This window comes from Parasteatoda tepidariorum, chromosome 11, assembly GCF_982258835.1.
Source record: "Parasteatoda tepidariorum strain Cologne lab strain chromosome 11, Ptep-v5.0, whole genome shotgun sequence".
Lineage (NCBI taxonomy): Eukaryota > Metazoa > Arthropoda > Arachnida > Araneae > Theridiidae > Parasteatoda > Parasteatoda tepidariorum.
In genome coordinates this window covers 9149104-9170525 of record NC_141765.1, presented here as the reverse complement: position 1 = coordinate 9170525, position 21422 = coordinate 9149104, and the positions used below count along the sequence as shown (strand labels likewise).

The 21422-nt window shown below is 32.7% G+C and overlaps 2 protein-coding genes across 2 annotated transcripts in view; both read right to left on the bottom strand.

Moving 5' to 3' along the window:
* The window catches only part of Atg4b (Autophagy-related 4b), a 33591-nt gene extending 20408 nt beyond the window's left edge, over positions 1–13183 (bottom strand). Inside the window, exons 1-2 of the mRNA XM_087155295.1 lie at positions 12238–13183; positions 7611–7694 (exon numbers count right to left, since the gene is read on the bottom strand). Of these exons, the coding sequence (XP_087011421.1) occupies positions 7611–7694; positions 12238–12883 (730 nt within the window). The 5' untranslated portion in view covers positions 12884–13183. The remainder of the gene's footprint in view (positions 1–7610; positions 7695–12237) is intronic.
* Positions 13184–15577: 2394 nt separating this feature from the next.
* On the bottom strand, positions 15578–19572 carry LOC147801230 (uncharacterized). Its single transcript, XM_087154444.1, has 2 exons — positions 17722–19572; positions 15578–15679 (listed from the first exon to the last, which is right to left on the bottom strand). The coding sequence occupies exons 1-2, from the start codon at positions 19570–19572 to the stop codon at positions 15578–15580; spliced, it is 1953 nt and encodes a 650-aa protein (XP_087010570.1).
* Positions 19573–21422: the final 1850 nt, after the last annotated feature.

Sequence of the window (21422 nt, the reverse complement as noted above, 5' to 3'; positions counted from 1 at the left end):
AAGCACAGAAAAAAAAATTCTGGTAAAAAACCATAAGTCTAGTTAATAATATATTAACCAAAATATATCGAGTTTAAACCATTCGTTTTGTTATTTTCCGGTTCATATAGTAAAGGTTAACCAGAAATTCTGGTTTTAAAATTAATTGTTCTTATTAAACACATCTATTTAAAAAATACAAAACTGAAAAGTAACTTTAAATGAATAAATGGTTTTTATGCCAGGGTCTCAGGCAATTTTCATATAGTTATAAATCTTAATTAAAAATTAAACACTTAAAACTGCAATAGTATATTACTTCAAGTGAAGAAACTGACAGTTTCATTAATCTATTTATCGGATTTGAGCAATGCTGGGGTCCCACAAAATTTTTATAAATATTATAGGATCTTCCACATCAAAAAATTTTAGTAACCCAGCTCTAAGGTAATATGATAAAATTACTAAATTCTATCATGCATTACAAAATCATATTATATTGTCTATTTTATTAAAATCATTACCAATGCACTTTAGTAAAAATTATCAAGCCTTTTGGTCTTCCCATAAAGCCAGAAACGTAATAAATTGTATACAATACACAATAAACTCAAGTCATGTATTTTAAATCAAAACAGTTGTTTCAAATAAAAGGTAAAAAAGAGAAAATGTATTTAATTTACATTTTAGTCTTAGTTAGCTTAACATTAAACATGTGTATTTGTTTATAACAAGCTCACTATAACAACCATTCCACCTACTATTCTGAGTTGTTGTTATAACTTACTTTTACTCTACAAATATGTACATAAGTTCTATTTCTAACTTTGATAAGCTTTTTATAATTTTTATTAATATAAAAGGTATCCAAAATTAGCTTTTGACATGTTTGTTGATGAAGAACTCAAAATACAAAAGATATCATAGAAGTTATATGGGTACGAAGATTTTTCTCAAAAACAACACATAAAGTCAATAATATCTGATGTTCCTGTCGAGAAACTGCGAAGAACAATCTAACTTTAAAATTTTAACTGTAACTGTGGCGTGGCGGAAGTTTTGTAAACAGAAGGGGAATGATCGCCTCAGAGAGAAGAGGTTGATATGTTATGCTCATTTCAAAAAAAGCTTAATGTTTCGTTTTCAATTATGTTTCTTGTTACGTTTTGTGTTAAATATTAAATGTTTTAAAAAGAAATAGTTAATTCCTTTAATGGCAGAACTTGTTACTTTTTATTATTGACATCTTTTTATTTTTACAAGAGTAGCGATCCTTTTTAAAGCGAAAGAAAAGCTTTCCATCTTCTCACCCGGAAAATTGAAGAACAACAGAAATTGCAGGTAAGGTAATTTTGCCTTTACCTTTAATTAAGAATTATTATTGAATTTATTTTGAGTTGATTGACAAATAATTTTTTACATGGCATCCCTGCCGGGACTGAGAAGACCGATTAGTTTTTCTTAAAAGATCGTGTATTTATCGAATTGATATATAATTTAAAAAGATGTCGGCGGATGAGAAAATTAAGCATTTAAAAAGAAAACGAGGTTCCTTAAGAACAAGCGTAACTAATACACTGACTAAATTAGATGCAGAACTCTCGAAAACGGAAGATATAAATGCCAGTGTAATCGAAGAAATAATCGAAACATTAACAAACAAATTTGATTCTTTGAGTTCTGTTGATAGAGAACTAGAACCCCTCCTCAACGATGATGAATATCAATCAGAATTTGAAAAAACAGAAGAGTATCAAGATAAGGTAGTTATTTCTAAACTAAGAGCAAAAAAGAAAATAAATGAAATGCAAATGTCAGTAAAGAATATGGAAAGCAAAAATATAACCTTACAACGTTCAATAAATAAAACAGAAATAAACGAATCAGCAGCAGAAAAGGTGCGCATTCAACTCCCGAAACTGAGTATCGCGAAATTTTATGGCGATGTCAGCCAAAAGCTAACCTTTTGGAATAGTTTTGAAACAGCGATACACAATAATGAATTATTAGATAAAGTGGACAAATTTAACTATTTGAAGGCGCATTTAGGTGGGTCTGCTTTAAATACGGTTGAGGGTTTTTCAATTTCAAACGCATCATATGATTCCGCAATTGAATTATTAAAAGATAGATTTGCTAAGAAAGATTTTCTTATTCACACACATATGAGCGCTATTTTAAATATGCAACCGTTAAAAAGTTCAAACGATATTCGCGCTTTTAGAAAATTTTATGATAATTGCATGACACATATACGCAGTTTAGAATCATTAGAACTAAAACCGGTAAATTATGGAAGTGTATTGTGTCCTATGTTGCTTAAAATATTACCCCCAGATTTAGTATTAGAGTATAATAAAATCGAAAATGAAAATGTATATTCAGATATAAAAGAGCTTTTAAATTTTCTTTCAAAAGCATTAAGTTGTAGAGAACGCTCAATTCAGATGAGTACAGTAAGTGACCTTGGAAATAAATATCAAGTGGATCGGAGAAATCCGAGACATATCAGTCGGCGCCATAATGAAGAAATAAATTTCTCCCCCTCTAGTAGAAAGTTAAATATTCAATCACGTGAAAATGAGAAGCCGAAATATACGGCAACAGATTTATTGAGCTCTGAGATGAAACAGAACAAGAATAAAAAATCTTTCAGCGTTTTTTGTGAGGAACCGCATGATTCAGCGAGTTGTAAATTAGCAATGAGTTTATCGTTAGAAGAGAAAAAGAATATTTTGAAAAAAAGACGAGCTTGCTTTCGCTGTTTAATTATGAATCATTGGGCGGATCAGTGTTATTCAAAAATTGTTTGCACATTTTGTTCGAAGCGCCATGCATCAATAATGTGTTATTTAAATCATGATTTAAAAGGGAATGAATCCGACAATTTTGATAATAGTAATAAACTTGTTGAAAGTAGTGTTTTAACTAATAATTGTTGTTCTAATGAAGTTTATTTACAAACTTTAATTGTATATGTTCATGGCCAGAATTCTAAAAATTTAGTAAGAATAATTATTGATTTGGGTAGTCAAAGATCATATTGTAGTAAATTTATTGCTAAAACAATGGGTTTAAATTGCATTGGGGAGGAAACTGTCACCCACGGACTTTTTGGAGGTATTGAAAATACTGAACAACATAAGCGGTATAGTGTTAAGCTAACTAGTCTAGACGAAAAATTCAGCTGTGAATTTGACGTGATGGATCAGAAGCAGATTTGGGCTCCTATTCCTAAAATAAGTGATTCCAACTGTAAACATGAATTAAAAGGTATGGGTATTTTTGCAAGTGATATCGAAATAAAAGGGATTTCTTGTTTATATGAAAAAAACCCAAATGAAATTCACATACTTATTGGGGCAGATCTTGCAAGTACCTTGCTAACGGGGAATATTAAACATCTATCAGGAGGGTTAGTAGCTGCGAATACGTGTCTTGGGTGGACAGTGCTGGGAAAATCTGTACGAGAAAACGCATTTAATACTCCTCAGTTATTATTAACTTTACATGTAGATTATGCTAAAATATCGGATCTCTGGGAGTTAAGATTCTTTAGGAATTCACGATATGAGTGAAAAACAAACAAAAACAGAAACACAAGAAATTGTTCTAAAGCATTTCCAAGAAACATTAACCAGAGATCAAAGCGGTAGGTATCAGGTTTGTTTACCTTGGTTGGAGGGTCGTGTAACATTGTCGGATCATAAAGAATTGGCCAAGAAAAGGCTTAGCAATACCGTACAATCGCTTAATTGTAGTAATATGTTAAAGGCGTATCAAGATGTATTTGATGAGTGGGGAAAAGAAAGCATTATAGAGCAGGTTTTGTCAGATCATAACAATATAAATAATGCAGACTCCGCTGAGCACTTCTTACCTCATAGACCAGTCATCAAAGAAAATTCAACGACTAAAATTCGTCCTGTGTTTGATGGATCAGCCAAAACACGTAATTCTTTATCGTTAAATGAGTGTATTGAAAAGGGGCCAAATTTGATAGAGCTAATACCATCAGTTTTAAATCGTTTTAGATGGGGTAAAATCGGTGTTATAGCCGACATTCGCAAAGCCTTTTTACAAATAAGCCTACAAGAAAGTGATAGGAATTTTTTGAAGTTTTTATGGTGGAGAGACGGTGACCCTCGCAAATTAATTACTTACAGGCACTGTCGCGTTGTTTTTGGTGTTTCATGCAGCCCTTTTCTGCTAGCTGCCGTTTTAAACCACCATTTGGAAAACGTACCAGAAAACTTAAAGCAGTTGGCTAAGAAACTAAAAGACTCCATGTACGTGGACAATTGTGTAGCAAGTGTTGATTCTGTTACAGAACTAGAATATTTTCGATCAGAATCTCAGAAACTGCTAGCTTCTGCGAAATTTGACTTGCGTGGCTGGATAGATAATGCACACACTTCAGAGAATAAAGTTGAGGAAAATTTACAAGTTACGAATTCCGAAAACTTTAAAGTCCCAGTTTTAGGGCTTTTGTGGAACTTTAAGAACGATACGTTGTCTTGCGATATTAACGATATCAGTATCGATGATAAAAGCATAACTAAGAGAAAAATATTATCATTGGCACATAAGGTATTTGACCCTATTGGGTTCACGTGCCCAGTGACTCTAATACCGAAACTACTTCTCCAAGATTGTTGGAAAGCTCAAGTCTCTTGGGATGCTGAACTGCCGAAAGATATCGTTCAAAAGTTTAATAATTGGAGAAACCAAATCTCAGATTTGAAAGACATTGAAATTCCTCGAAATTACTCATGCTTGGATTTGAATGACACAAAATTGACTTTGCATGTTTTTTTGCGACGCATCCAAACTTTCTTATGCTACTGGAATTTTCTTGAGAGCAGAACGGGGAAATGAAGTGACTTGTCAGTTACTACAAGCTAGATCACGAGTGGCACCATTAAAGAATGTGTCTATCCCGAGATTGGAATTACTCGCCTGTAACATCGGAGTGAGACTAGCAACATCTGTAAAAAATGATCTGAACTTGAAGGATATCCAGACATTTTATTGGTCTGATTCCATGGACGCATTGTATTGGATAAAGAAAGAAGGTCCATGGGTTGTATTTGTGACCAATAGGGTAAAAGAAATAAGAGCTTTGTCCCAAGTTATTGAATGGAATTATGTTCCAGGAATTCAAAACCCGGCCGATTTACCTTCTAGGGGGTGTTCAGTGAAGACGCTTATCAAGGGAAAATGGTGGCAGGGGCCACCATGGCTGAAAGACTTTAGAGACCGCTGGCCTAATTACAAATTGATTCCAGATGAAAAGGTGATAAACTCTGAGAAGAAGAAAATTGTCGTGTCTTCCTTGAATAAAGAAAATGACGAATACTATCATCGCATTTCTTCGTACAAAAGAATAATAAGAATCACTGGTTGGATTTTAAGATTTTTCAGAAATGCTAAGACACCTAGTGATAAAAGGTCTGGACAACTATGTGCTGAGGAACTGAAGAAGGCCGAACTTAAAATTCTGAAGAAAGTTCAGGATGAAGAATTCTTTGGAGGAACAGAAAACCAATTGAAGTCTCTAAAAATTATAACAGACAATGATGGTCTCCTAAGGGTTAAAACCAAAGTTTTCATGAGAATAGATGAAGAGGATTTTAGACTTCCACTACTTTTACCATCAAATCATCACGTGGTAAAAAGTCTAATAATCAGTAAACATCAAGAGTTAGGACATGCCGGAGTACCATTTTTAATGACTGCCTTAAGAGAAAATTATTGGATCTTAAAGAGTAGAAGAACCATAAAGAAAGCCATAAAGATATGCGTTGTATGCCAAAGGTTCAATTCAAGACCAGCTAGTATTCCTGAAGGACCATTACCGGAAGATCGAGTAAAGGAAGAGTCTGTTTTTGAGATAATTGGTTTAGATGTGGCGGGTCCTTTGTACCTTAAAGAAAGGCAAAAGGTGTGGATACTTCTAATAACATGTGCTATCTACCGAGCAGTTCATTTGGAACTTTTGACTGCTTTATCCACTGACAACTTCTTATTGGCTCTAAGAAGGTTCATTTCACGAAGCGGAAGACCTTCGAAGATCTATTCGGATAATGGGACTAACTTCGTCGGATTTGAAAAACTGCTGAGAAATGTTGATCTCGAGAGATTGAAAGGTGAAATCGCTCCCATCACTTGGAAATTTATACCACCTTCAGCTCCATGGTGGGGTGGTTTCTGGGAACGTTTAGTAGGTCTTATGAAGCAGATTTTGAGAAAAGTGCTGGGAAGAACTTCGCTAAGTTATGAGGAAATGGCTACTGTTTTGTGCGAATGTGAGTCTTCTCAATTCAAGACCACTTACCCATGTTTCTGATGATGCAAATGACTTGAATCCAATTACACCAGCAATGTTTTTGCAAGAAAACAAAAGTAATGATGTTACAGATCTTGACCAATGCAGCCAAGCAGATGGAAAAAGTTTAAATAAACGTTTGGCATACCGGTTAAGAATTTAAAAAGATCTACGTTCGAGATTTCGAGTGGAATACCTAGGACAACTACGAGAAAGTTACAGAAAGAAAAATAACGTCCGTGTTCCGAAAGAAGGTGACATAGTACTCGTATGGAGGGACAACATCAAGAGACTTAACTGGCCGATGGCAAAAATATTGGAAACATATCCCAGTCAAGATGGACTTGTTCGTTTAGCGAAAATAAAGACAAAGTCTGGTGTCTTTATTCGCCCTGTTCAGAAACTGTGCCCTATGGAACTGGATAGTTGTGATACTATTGTCAATAATACTCCAAATGATTGTGTCAACCCTAACCCTTCAGTGACTGATAACTATAGAAAAACTGATTCTGTGACCACTCGAGCTGGTAGGGTTGTGAGAGTGCCTCAACGTTTTGGACAGTAATATGTGTTGAGTTTCAGTGATCGACATCTCTAAAACTCAAGAGGGGAGTGTCGAGAAACTGCGAAGAACAATCTAACTTTAAAATTTTAACTGTAACTGTGGCGTGGCGGAAGTTTTGTAAACAGAAGGGGAATGATCGCCTCAGAGAGAAGAGGTTGATATGTTATGCTCATTTCAAAAAAAGCTTAATGTTTCGTTTTCAATTATGTTTCTTGTTACGTTTTGTGTTAAATATTAAATGTTTTAAAAAGAAATAGTTAATTCCTTTAATGGCAGAACTTGTTACTTTTTATTATTGACATCTTTTTATTTTTACAAGAGTAGCGATCCTTTTTAAAGCGAAAGAAAAGCTTTCCATCTTCTCACCCGGAAAATTGAAGAACAACAGAAATTGCAGGTAAGGTAATTTTGCCTTTACCTTTAATTAAGAATTATTATTGAATTTATTTTGAGTTGATTGATAAATAATTTTTTACAGTTCCAAAGGGAAGCCTATTTGCTATGGTTCATACATTCATAGTGCATATATTCACAGTAAATTAATACATTTTCTTTCTAAACTTTAGAGCATTAGTATAAGAAAATAAAACTAGTATATTATTAGTACATTAGTATAAAACAAGTGTCAAAACCCTAGGGCAACTAGGACACAATAATCAAAAAGAAAAAAAAAGGATAAAGAAATTCTGCATAAGCATTACAATAATAAGCAATAAATAAAAATTGTTGGTTACTTACCGCTTAATTTGTTATGATAGCAACGTCCAAGAAGCCATGCTGCAGAATCAGTCTTTAGATTAACCTCTCTTTTAACTCGCCATCCTGAAAATGAATTTGATTTTGAAAAAAAAATTATGATAATTAAATCTTAATATGACAGTTAAGTAACAAGAGTCAAGATAAAAATAATGCATTTAACACATCAAAATTCTATAAGTGGATAAAGAAGATTTTATTAATAATAGATAAGATGCTTATCAGTTAGCATAATATTAGTTACAAACACTTCATTATTAATAAATTTCTCTTTCACATAAAGCAGTATATCGAGTTTTGGGAATGGTTATGAAACTGTTTAGCAACAATCATTATATTATAAATCTATAATTCACAAATTTGAAAACATTAAGTGTGATTAGTAAATCACCCAATCACGGCCAAGTACTTAGCCCCATTTTTCAAGGCTCTATCTTTTAACTGGTTAGCATGTGAGCAGGTACCCATCGCTCCTAACTTCTATACTATAACCAATGGGATAACTACAGACTAAGGCAAACAACGTTAAAAAGCACAAAAATAATTATAAAATACAGACAGCTGTTTCGGATGCTCAAAGGGCAACCTTCACCTGTGCAACAGAAAGAAATGAGAGAAAACAGGGTAAATATAAAGAAAGGTGACGTCACAAGAGGGTTTAGAACAACGGCCAATAGGAGGGAAGGGTGAATGGATGACGACGAATAGGAAGCAAGGAACAAAAAGTTGGTTAGGTAGGTTTAATCATAGACTTCCAAACAGGAGAAAGATAAGGAACGCTGGATGGGTCATTGACCAACAGTTTGGAACTTTTGAAAACATGATAAGACTAGTAAAAATCTAAATCAAAAATTGAAGAACAATTTTGAATGACTTTAGAAGAAAAATTAAAATTATGATTAGAGTCCCAACAATGTTTGGCAATAGATGAGTGTTTACATTCTTGTTTTTTGACATAAGCTTCATGTTCCTTGACACGGCACTTTAAGGCACGCTTAGTTTGGCCAATATATGAAAGGCCAAGGCCGGGATAGCCTGGTCGGTAGGGCGCTGGGCCCATATCCAAAAGGTCGTGGGTTCGATCCTCGCCGGCCGAAGACTCCCCGTGTAGTAAATGGTGACTGATGCACGTTAAATCTGTCGAGTCTCAAAGTCCTCCATGTTCCCACAACAAATCAATACCTCTGGGGGTACTGATCCAGGAGTTTCCTTGTCTTCTGGATTGGTTCAAAAATACAAGGCTACGGAGTTGAACGTTAGTAGTCGTAAACCCATGAAATTGGGTCGGCTGTTCAACGACGGTTATAAAATAAAATATATGAAAGGCCGCATTAGCAATTAATTTGGTATATACCGTAGCTACTTGCTGACTTATTTTAGGAAAATAGGGTAAAATGACTAAATTGTTAGAAAATTCTGTGGAAGGTTTATCGGTAAGCGATTGTTCAGTTAAGTTTTTATAAATATTATCAATAATGTTAGGAGAATAACCTCTGTCATGATCAATGGCTTTAATGTAAATTAAATCTGCATCAAGAAAATCAATGTTAGAAAAAATATTAATAGCATGGTAGACAAAAGACCGAAAAGAGGCAAGTTTTTGGTTGGGAGGGTGGGAAGATTTGTAATGAGAGGAAAGAGAAACAGCAAAAGGTTTACGAAAGACAATGGTATGGAATGAATTATCCTTTCGAGTCACAAGAACATCCAAGAAAGGAAGTTTTTGATCAGTCTCTAATTCAAAGTTGAACTGAATGCAAGAATCAATGCTGTTCATAACATTAAGAATTTGGTTTAAATTACAATTATTTTCATCTAACAAAGCAAAACTGTCACCAACATATCTTTTATAATAGGGAAAAGTTAAGATTTTGAATAGTTTACTTTCAAAGTAATGCATATAGATGCCACTAAGTATAGGGTTCAAAGGATTTCCCATGGCAAGACCATTGGTCATACGTTCATATATTGGCCAAACTAAGCCTGCCTTAAAATGCCGTGTCAAGGAACATGAAGTTTATGTCAAAAAACAAGAATGTAAATGCTCATCTATTGCCCAACATTGTTGGGACTCTAATCATAATTTTAATTTTTCTTCTTCTGAAGTCATTTAAAATTGTTCTTCAATTTTTGATTTAGATTTTTACGAGTCTTATCATATTTTCAAAAATTCCAAACTGTTGGTCAATGACCTATCCAGCGTTCCTTATCTTTCTCCAGTTTGGAAATCTATGATTAAACCTAACTAACCACCTTTTTGTTCCTTGCTTCCTATTCGTCACCTTTCTCTATATTTACCCCGTTTTCTCTCATTTCTTTCTGCTGCACTGATGAAGGTTGCCCTTTGAGCCTCCAAAACAGCTGTCTGTATTTTATAAATATTTTTGTGCTCTTTAATGCTGTTTGCCTTAGTTTGTATTTCAGCACAAAGGTCGCCCACTTGTGTATTTAATGGGATAACTTTCAGCCACAATAGATTTTAACCTTCACTTTGGTACAAACACACCAGTTCAGTTAACTGCCAGGAACAAACTCTATACCCACTGTTCTCCACCAGTAAAGTGAGCCACGGCTTTACTAACTGTGTGACTGGTGCAGCAAAAGGGAATAGAAATGCTCGCACTTGCTTTCTTCAGCACTATCGAATCAGAACTGAAAACTGAAATCAAACTGAATACTTCGTAAAGTTCAGGTGCAGTAGGAGTGAGGCTGAGAAATACCTCATCCATAGCACAACTGTTAACTAATTCTTTATTATAAAAACATTAAATGAGAAAAACTAGATGCAAAGAAGAAAACATTTTAAACAACAAAACTAATCATGATAAATAACGCAAAACAGTAGTAACATCTCTTATATCTTTGACTTAAAAGGTTTGATTATTAAAAAATTAACTCATTTTTTAAAATAAAAAACTATGACATTTTTAGTTTAGATTAACTAGTCTAGTTGCATATCATGGTCCCTCATTAGATAGCTTTCCTATATTTAAATTTCCCAACACACAAAAATAATGTTCTATACACGAATTAACCTGAAGTTCAAATATTAGAACATTCTTAAGTTACCATATGGTTTTGCTAATTCAACCGAAACACAGTAACTTTAAATATTGATGATAGCATGCTTTTTTTAATCAAATTCATAATTTCTTATATCTTAGACTATAAAAATTGTGTTTCAGCGCAGTAAAATGCTTTTAAAGTAGGGCCAAATAAAAGAAAGTAAATAAAATTGTGATAATCTAGTGACTTTATTAGTGTTGGAATAAATGTTTGCAAATGTTGCAATTCCTGACTAACACATATAACAGAGTTAAAATATTTACTATGGAATAAAACATGCTGATAAATACAACAAAGAGAAAATGTTTTTAAAAAATAGAATGTGTATTAGAACAATAGACTTTCAAATCATACACATCATACTGAACAAAATCATACTGAAAAAAAGATGTGGCATAACAACAAAAGTAAACAGAAGGCAATTAAAAAATGGACAATAATTCTTATTTTAAGAATAAATATATAATTTGGGTTTTCAAGAAATTTAACTTCTTTTAGCTTTTAAAAATTAATTTTTAAATATTAGGCCTGGACTTTAATCATTTTGAACAATGCTATAAAAAGCACAGCTTCTGTTTTTTTTTTAATTCTTTGAAACTTTATTGCCAAGCTCAGTTTTTTTTCTTCTTTTTTTAAAAAAAAATTAAATAAAGATAAAAACAAAATTTAACAAAAGTTTATAACAAATATAATTTTTATTTATTTCTGAAGAAATACAGTTTTACCTTAAAATAAGATAGCTTTTGTTGACTTACCGAACCAATCACCAAAAGCTAATTAATAATTAAAGAAACAAACTCTAAAAATACAATTATTAAATTTTTTTTGTTAGAAAAAAAATCTAATGTTTTTGACAAAAATATTTGTAAAGCTTGGCACCTTGAAAAACAATCGCTATTAAAAATTTAATCATTAAAAATGGGAGATATTTTCCATCTAAAATTTCAGAAAAAAGAAGGATCTCAACTAAACAAAGTAGGAAAAAAAAATTGAGAATTTCATAGGATTTCTAATTTGGTTAATTTTAAAAATTAGCATTCATTTCTTGAGACTAAAATAATACAATAATTAGTTTTTAACATTAGTGTATAAAAAATACTTACACTGAATGATGCATCAATAAAAAGGGCCTCAAAAAAATCGTGTCAAATATAGAGTTAGACATAAATCACAATTTACAGATTTAGTAGCCAAAAAGTTATGTAACAAATAAATACTTATTGATTCATGTGATAATTTTAACTAGATTAAAAACACGTTATTTTTTTAGTTAGTTATATTTATTTATTAAACTCTATTATTATGATAAATTAGAGTTTTATTATAACAATGCATTTATATTTATTTTTTTAACAATAAAAATAACAGTAAATGACAAATAAACACTACTTAACAATGAACACAGAAACACCCACTGAAAAGTAAATAATTATAAAGCACATTTAGAAAGTAAGCACAAAATATATTATATGAGTATGTTACATTTATACATATACTAGATGATCTAACTCCTAATAAGAACCTCGAAAAAATTATAAATTACCATATTTCACATTATTCCACATAGAACGTAACTTTGTTTTCATCTGATTTGGAGAATTGCTTTCATTCTTTCTAAAAAAAGAGTTATTTTGCTTTCCTAAAGAAAAAAACTCTTTAAATTCACTAGAATGAGTAGCTTCATTCAAACCATCAGAGTTTCTGGGCTTGAGAAATTTATCGTAGTGAGTATTTCCAGCAAAAGCATAGTCAGAAACTGAATTTGATTTGTTTTCAAATACATCATCTGTCCCGGAAGTTAGTTGTGAATTGGCTGTTAAGGGAAAATGAAATGAACTACCTTTCTTATCTGATTTGTAATTCGATTGAATTGAATTATTTAGTTTTGAAGATTTTTCAGTTGGATGATTGTCACATGGCGATGGGGGAAATCGCACATTATCTAATGAATATGGTTTTTTAAAGGTTTTCTCATTATCACATGATGGCGATTTACTGCTCAGGGAATCAACATATCCATCAGGACGTTCCAGCAATTGATATTCTGAACAATTGGAGGCAATATCTGTTGATTCATTGTAACAGTATTCATCACACAGAATATTTTCAGCTTGATTCGAATGAAATGGAACACTTTTAGTGTCAGTCAAAGGTGGAATTTGTTGTCTGGAAGACCTTAAAGTCGTCATTGAATAATAAAGATATTATTTTTAAAACATTCATTCAACAGAAATTGAACATGCCCATGACCCATACTTCTTCACACATGACATTACAATATTTACCATTAAAATTCGTCTGTTATGTTGATGTTGAGAAATCTCTGATGATAAAGGAGAAATATTAAGGTATTCGGTATACGCTTCAACTTTACTCTCTAGAATAATTTTTCTTCTGTCAGGGCTTCCGTGGAGCGGTCACGTGCTCTATTCTACCAATTAGAGCCCCTGAATTAGACCGGCCGACTTATCATTTATTTTGGAGCAAAAGCTTTTCCTCCAATAATGAACAGCTACAAGATTCGGTAACTTATCGCTGAAAACGACTTTAACCTCAACTAGAGTGCCTAGAGTAAAAGAGTGTGGACAAGGAAGAAACGATTTCTGATTGGTGGAAAGAAAAACTTTACCGCCGGAGGCGAGAGTGGAAAATTCGCCATTGGAATTACACGGAGTGAAAATTATCTGCCTCAAAAAATTTATGTTCTGCATTAATAAAGGCATGTAATAAGTTCATTACTTACTTTTTTTCAATGAGAAACTTCACTGTTACAGTAAATGTAAAAATCATGGCGGAAAATTTGGACAGTTATTAGAATTTATCCTTATTATTACTTACTTACGTGCATATAAAGTTTTGTTTATCTCATTGTAAAGAGAACAAGGTGATGAAATAACTAATGATTACATAAGAATAAATGTATTTACTTCTAATAAACATAATTTCTATCTAAATTACTAATAAATTTTAAGATTTGAGCATCTTTTTATCAAAACTTCAGAATTGCAGAGTTTGGCGATATTACTTTGAAATGTTGGCGCGTTACAATGTTCGCCAAGTAGCATTTGCTTACTTTTCGTTACCAACTTGATTAAATACTAGTTTGTTTTAAATTTCAACTAATTATCGAAATTTTTGTTTACAATTTGTTGAAATAAGCCATACCTTTGTAGGTGAACATGCGATAATTTTTTCCAGGAAAAAGTAATAAATAATAATAAATTATGTTATTCGTTTTATTGATTATTATTTCTGAAATAAATAACATAATCATTATTAATTTTTATATTTTATTTAAGGCATTTATTTAAAGCTAAAGTCTTTTCATAAGGCTCTTTTTTTTTTCATTGACGTTGATTTTTCAACAATGTGAGATGCTAATTTTTCTTACAATGTTTCTTAAAAAATCTGTAATATCATGTGCTTTCCAATCTTAAAGTTTATATTATTAATATACTTCAGTTCCTTAGTATATACTCTTAGAATAACAGAACCTCAGAATAACACCAAATGAGCGAGTAGCGCCAATTTCGGTGTATTATCTGGCAACCCCTTTGGACAAAAATATGACGGCAGCGCATGCGCTCTTGGATATTGTCATCACTCTTTTCAATACAGGCACTCTAACCTCAACTATAGGATAATCGGTAAAGAAAAGCATGCAACGATTAACATTGTTTTTCGGAAACTTCTTTTTTTATGCGTATCTACCTATATGCTTCTATGCTTCTTTACTCTCTAGAATAATTTTTCTTCTGTCAGGGCTTCCGTGGAGCGGTCACGTGCTCTATTCTACCAATTAGAGCTCCTGAATTAGACCGGCCGACTTATCATTTATTTTGGAGCAAAAGCTTTTCCTGCAATAATGAACAGCTATAAGATTTGGCAACTTATCGCTGAAAACGGCTTTAACCTCAACTATAGGATAATCGGTAAAAAAAAAGCATGCAACGATTAACATTGCTTTTCGGAAACTTTTTTTTTATGCTTATACAAATTCACTAGAAATTTTATGACCGATTTAAAGTTTTAAATAAAAAACTGCGCATGTGCTATGTGCCAATTACATAATTTTTTTTAATTGTTGTTGTTGTTACTTTACGTCGCACTAGAGCTGCACAATGGGCTATTGGCGACGGTCTGGGAAACATCCCGGAGGATGATCCGAAGACATGCCATCACAATTTTGATCCTCTGCGGAATGGGTGGCACCCCCGCTTCGGTAGCCCGACGACCTGCGCGCGAAGTCGAGCACTTTACGGTAGCACAGTTTAACGAGGACCAATACCGCACACCCTCGGTCCCTACGCAGACTGATCCAAGTGATCACCCACCCGCACACTGACCGTAGCCAGTGATGCTTGACTTCGGTGATCTGCTGGGAACCGTGTCTTAACGATCAGTCCACTGCGGGACTCATTTTTTTAATAAACGATTTAAAAGTAAATTTGGTACTAAATTTTATATTTCAGTTAGATCTGAGTTTTTTAAATTTCTTTTCAGATTTTTTTTAACACAACTAAAAAGGGAGAAAAACATGTTTTGACCTGAAATATTTTTAAGTATGTTTTTAGAATGAAAATAATTAAATTTCTCGTGCAATATTCTAAATGTAAACGTCTACAATCGTGAGAAGCAAGAAATTTTGTTTCAAAATCAAGAATTGATTTAAAATTAGTGTTTTTAATTGAGACATTGAATTTTCTCTAAAGCATTTAAAGACAAGACGAATTAAGATTTTTAGCCAATATTATTATATAAATAGAATTAGTAGAATAAATAGAAACTAGAGTTTGATGGGGAGGAGAAGAAACGACGCATGATAAATTTTTAAATAATTTATTTAAATAAGCATCTGATTTCAGAACACATTTTCAAAACATTTATTCATTTGGAACATTGGAAATTGTTGGAATAGCATCAGGTCTAAATTTATTGTTTCCATCTTTTTTATTTATTTCTCGTTGAGTTTCTTCAAAATGAACCTGCAAAAATATTTAGAATACTTTTTTTTATTTTCATACTTAAATTAAATCAAATTTAAAAAAAATTAGAGTTTACAATTTACAAACATACTCCTATGAAATTTTCTAACACAGAAACTAATTATTTCAGCAATTTAAAACAAGAAAAAAACTTGATAGACCCAAAAACATATGAAAGATCGTATATTAAATAGATTTCTTATGATAAATGAAAACCGTTTGAATTTTAGGCGATATATTACCATGAATAGCTAAAATTCAGACTTAAATAAGCCAAGATTAAAAAAGTAACCACTTGATCTTAGTGAAATATAATGGAATACAATAAAAAACAGGTAAATATATATTATTTTTTTTTTAAATTTTTTTTTTTTTTACAAAAATAAATACTTAAAAGTTATGACAAAACTTGGCGATCATGAAATAAGTTTGGCGAATAATTATTCAGCCAATCTCTTGCCTTTATTTATTAGTTTCATTGCACATAAACACTTAAAATTGTTAAATAAATCAATAAATGCTGTTTAAAAGTCATATTTTAAATAAATATATATTTAATAAATGCAATTTTCAATGAAAATTGCCATGTTTGGTACTTAGTTAAAACTGTAAAATTCAAGTAACCCTGCAAGTTATTCGCTTATTTTTTATTTTTTTTAACTAAACGAAAACAAACATTTAAAAACAAATTCTAATAACTTAATATCGTTTATATACTACGTATATAAGTAAATAAATCTAATAAATTATAAATAAATGAGTATTTACCTCACATAAGCGAACTCCACTTCCAGGCTGCCAGTTGTATCTTCGGCAATTTATTATCCATTTCTTCTTTCTTTTCACATTTGAAGGAAATCTGAACATGCGAAAGTTTTTTTTTCGAACTGTTTGTGCAATTTAATGCCGCACAACCCATATCAATAATTTTTGGTATCCAAATGGTCTTCAAACTTTCACGATAATACTAACATAATGTTAACTTGCGAACTAGTTTGCTCCAATTTAGTTGATAGTTCAGCTCTCCTAGTATAGTAGCCTTACTACTAATGAAATCAAAATCTCACTGCGTCAATTTCTTCGCTAAACATCATACATTTACATTTGTGAGAAATATGTGTTGCTGAGGACAAAAATAAAACAGAGAGAATTTATTTTCGATTTCAAAATTGGGAAGTCGAGCAATTTTTTTTTTCTAATTAAAGAATTCATTTAAAAAAATTTCTATGCTTTGAGTTTTGATTGATGCTTGAGTTGACCTTAGATCGTGATATTAGTAGTGACGCGAATAAGATTAATAATAATTGTTTTACATTGATAATAATTGGATAATAAAATTAGAAAGCACTCTATTTTGCAGACATAATGGTGTGAGCAGACGACGAGATTATATCTTTTCCTTACTTTGTTTTCCGTCTTAAAAGTTTATTTTTCTTTTTTCGTAAAAGAATTAAATTAAGAAAGTAATTTTGTAAAAGAATTAAATTTAAGAATTAAACTTAACAAATTTAATAAGGAAGGAAAATAAGTGTAACAGCGACATCGATACCGGAGAGCTGCCCACACGCAGCGTTGCAGGACAAAGACTGACTGTTATATTTAAATAGTTTTAAGGAAAAGAATAGGTTAATTATTAATTGGGGACTTTTCCTTTACAGACACTGTGGCTCTATGGATTCTGTTAATTTTTCCTTGTAGACAGTCTGGCACCGTTCAAGGCAATTTTTGGTTTCGAGGATGATAGTTGATGGCGAATTAAAACTACTATATGTGTGTGTGTGTTTTTTTTTTTTAATTTTTTAAAAGTATTTATTTTCAGCATGCTCCATAACAAGAGTTATAATACATGCATTGAAGAATAAGAATAACAAATTTAGATCAAAAATACAAAATGAAATACAAATATAAAATATAAAAGCAGACAAGTAAAATCAAAAAGAAAGAAAAGGAATATTATGAACAAACTTTTGAAAAATTGGTAGACAGTCAGTATTGATCAGAGTTTGACAGTTTGGTGGCCATTGTAATCCACTTGTGATTACATATTTGAAAAGTTCACTACGATGAGAGTCTAATTCAGGGCAGAAGAATAAAATATGTTCAATATTTTGAATTTTATTTTGGTCACAGCTGCAGAGTGGAGAATCTACGTGCTTGAATCTATGTAGGTATTCTCCACAACGAGCGTGTCCGGATAAAATTTGTGTTAATTTGAAATTGGGAATGAAATGTTGGGTCATTCTTTCTTGCACTGATGGAAAAAACTTCTTTGTTATATTGCCGTTTTGTGTGGAGTCCCACTCTCCTTGCCACATATCCCTGGTCTTTCGAAGAATATCATTTTTAATAAAAGATTTAGGCAATTTACTGAAGCTGATGGTGAGATCTGATTCGGCTGCCGCTTTTGCAAGCTCATCAGCCTTATCATTTCCGATAACTCCAGAATGGTCCTTGACCCAATTAATGGTTATATTGATGTTTCGTGTAGAGAGTTTCCAAATCATGAAACGGATATTTTCAGTAGTATCGTCATGGCACTTCCTATCTTGAATTTTAGATATGCTGACTTGGCTATCTGTGAATAGTATGATGTTATTGAATGATAAGTCATCCCTGAAGTTCATCCAGTTCAAAGATTGGAGAATGGCAAAAGCCTCTGCCTGGTTATTAGAACAATTAGGGTGAAGCTTAAATGATCTTTCAGCAACATCACTATCATTGTAATACGCCACGAAAGCGCAGCCTGTGCAATTATTGATTTTGCTTCCATCTGTATAGATGAGAAGATGATCATCACTATCTAAATTATTGTTGGTAGAAGCAACCCTTCCAGGGTGCAGCCAATATATTGGGGCAAGATTTGACTCCGTATCACTCAATGTATCTGGTTGCACCTTAAAGTAAATGTCTGCACATTCCTGTATTTTAATACAGATTGGTACAAGTCCAGCTAGGACACAAGAAGCCTCATATGAGATCGTACGAAATCCTTTAGTAATTCGTAGGACTATTAGTCTCTGGATCGATCTTAGCTTGCGCCTGTTATAATTGTAGCGGATGCCATCAAACCATGCTGGTGTAGTATAAGTTAGCTGAGGCAAAATTGCTCCATCATAAATAATTTTTAAGGCCTTTGAACCCATGCCCCAGTTCACCTTTGCCAATCTGGCAAGGGTATTGAGGGTGTAGCTAACTTTTTTGAACATATTTGTAATGTGTGCATTCCAGCAAAGTTTCCTATCAAGAATCACGCCCAGATATCTCATCTCACCAACACTATTCAACATACTGCCGTTCATATATATTTTAATATCTCTTCTAATTCGTTTTTTTGATAAAAGCAAGATATTAGATTTTTCTGAGTTAAATGTTATTTTATTTTCGTTTGACCAGTCCAAGATTTTTGACAGACAAAAATTACCGTCCGCTTCCAATTCTAGTTCAGACTTTGCAGCAATAAGCATGAGCAGATCATCGGCGAAAGCAACTATGTGAACATTTTGTGGGAAACCCAACTTCAGCAAGGAGTCATAAAAGATTGTCCAAAATCCCGGACCGCAGCAAGACCCCTGAGGGCAGCCCATTGTAACTTTTCTTCTGATGCAATTCGTTGAAGTACGTAAGCAAGCCGAACGTTCGGAAAAATAGCTTCTAGCAACCAAGTAAAGATTATTGGGACATTTAAAATTTCTCAATTGATTCAATATCGCCGGCCACCAAGCAGCGCCAAATGCCCCTTTTACATCCAAAGAAACAGCTAAAACCTGGAAATTATTCCGTAAGTTTTCTTTTACAAAATTGGTAACATTCAAAACAGCATCAGTAGTTGACTTTCCCGGTGTGAATCCAAACTGATTTGAGCTTAATTTATCATTTGAGTACAAAAAATGCATAATTCTTTCAATAAGCAATTTTTCGAGTATTTTTCCACTGACAGGAAGCAAACTAATTGGTCTAAATTTTGATGGGTTGAAGGATGTTTCTTTACCAGGCTTTGTAAAGTATCGAAGGCAAGAATGTTTCCACTGGAGAAGCTCTCCTCTAGATCAGCATTCATTATAGATTGCTGAAATAAATTAAGGATAGCGCCTAAAAACTTCAGACACAATTCTACTAGATATCCCATCTTCTCCTGGAGTCTTCCCCGGGTTCATGCTAGTAATAGCAAACTTAATTTCCTCTTCAGAGAAGTTCAAATCATCTTGAGTATTCATGGGAATATCTATTAATGTTCTTAAATTAGCTTGGTACGAATTGTCTAAACTGATATCGTCCAGAGGCACGAATTGTTTGGCAAGAGTCTCCAAAGTTTCGTCAAGATCCGATGTATAAAAGCCAGTTGGAGTGTGAACAGTTGTTAATGTTGTTGGATTTTTAAGCTTACCTGAAGCGATCTTATGTAGAATAGTCCAAGGTTGTGAGCCAATATCTGTGCAAAAATTCCTCCATGACTGAATTTTTGCAGCCCTGAGTTGTCTACCATAAATCTGTTTACAGCTAAAATAGTCAATTTTCCTAGCATCTCTTAGAGTCAAATTGTTAAAAGTCCTTTGGTATAGTCTTCTTTTGGAATTAGCAAGTTTTCTCATCTCCGTAAGTTCATTGTTCCACCACGGAACTGTTCTCTGTCTATTTTGTTTAGAATTCAGTCTCTTAACTGGCATTGACTTGAAGCAAGCATTCTTAATACAGTTGATATATTTAGAAACAAAACTATTCAAGTCACACACTTCTTTTACAATACTGATTAACTCTGTATCGAGATCCTGGACATGAGTGTGCTTCAATCTTGGATTAAAATTGATCAAAAGTTTAGTGAATTCCCCCTGTAAGATTTCATGAAAAGTGGACCAGTTTGCTTTATCAAAGTTAAATTTTAGCGTAGTATAAGCAGTGCATGTAGTTGAATTATTATTAAAATTGATGGAAAATTCAATAATTCTGTGGTCAGAACAGCTTTCCTTGTCCAAAACAGACCAGGAACGAATACATTGCAGTAATGAGTTAGATGTAACAGTCAAATCAATAAAACTCTGTCCATTTGGTGAGCAAAAAGATGGAATATTCATATTGTCATTAACAATCCAAAGACACTTTGAAGATAAAAAAAGATTCCAAAACTTTACCACGAGAGTTTGTTTGTGAATCGTACCATGAAAGTGAGCGAGAGTTTGTGTCCATGGCCAATAACAAATGTTCACGAGCACAAAGGTCAGTGATGAGATCAATTTTTGAAACATCTAGATTGATATCTCTATGATAGTCCACGTACACACTAGCAGCATAAAAATGAATATTATTAATGATGAATTCTACAAGAATCATATCTTCACTGGAATGTTGACTAATTAGGATAGCATCAATATTCTTGTTAGCAACAAGAATAGCAGCCCTTTTTAGACCAATGCCCATTTCAAAAATTCTAAAAGATCTAGAAAATCCAGCCACCTTGTTATTAATACAATAAGACTCCTGAATAAAAACAATGTCAGTGTTATTGTTCTGGATTATAGCAGAAAGATTAATAGCAGCCTTACGAGATTTCTGAAGATTGATTTGTAAGCAACGAATATTAACATTATTTGCACTAGTTACCATAGTCGATATTCTGCTTTTTTCTCTCAATCTGTTTTAAATATGTAGGGCATCTTCTATCCAAGGCCGCGTGCTTAATATCAACTCTCATTCCACCTTTGACATACTTATTATAGTTTATGCAATTAGAGCAATTTAATTCATTCCG

Bases quoted from the DNA above. Each gene is read 5' to 3' on its own strand.
- LOC147801230 (XM_087154444.1), bottom strand. From the start codon at position 19,572: ATGCATTTTTTGTACTCAAATGATAAATTAAGCTCAAATCAGTTTGGA. The intron at 15,680-17,721 runs GTAATCACAAGT...ATATTTTTGCAG, and splicing joins GTAGTGAACTTTTCAAATAT to GTTCATTTTGAAGAAACTCA.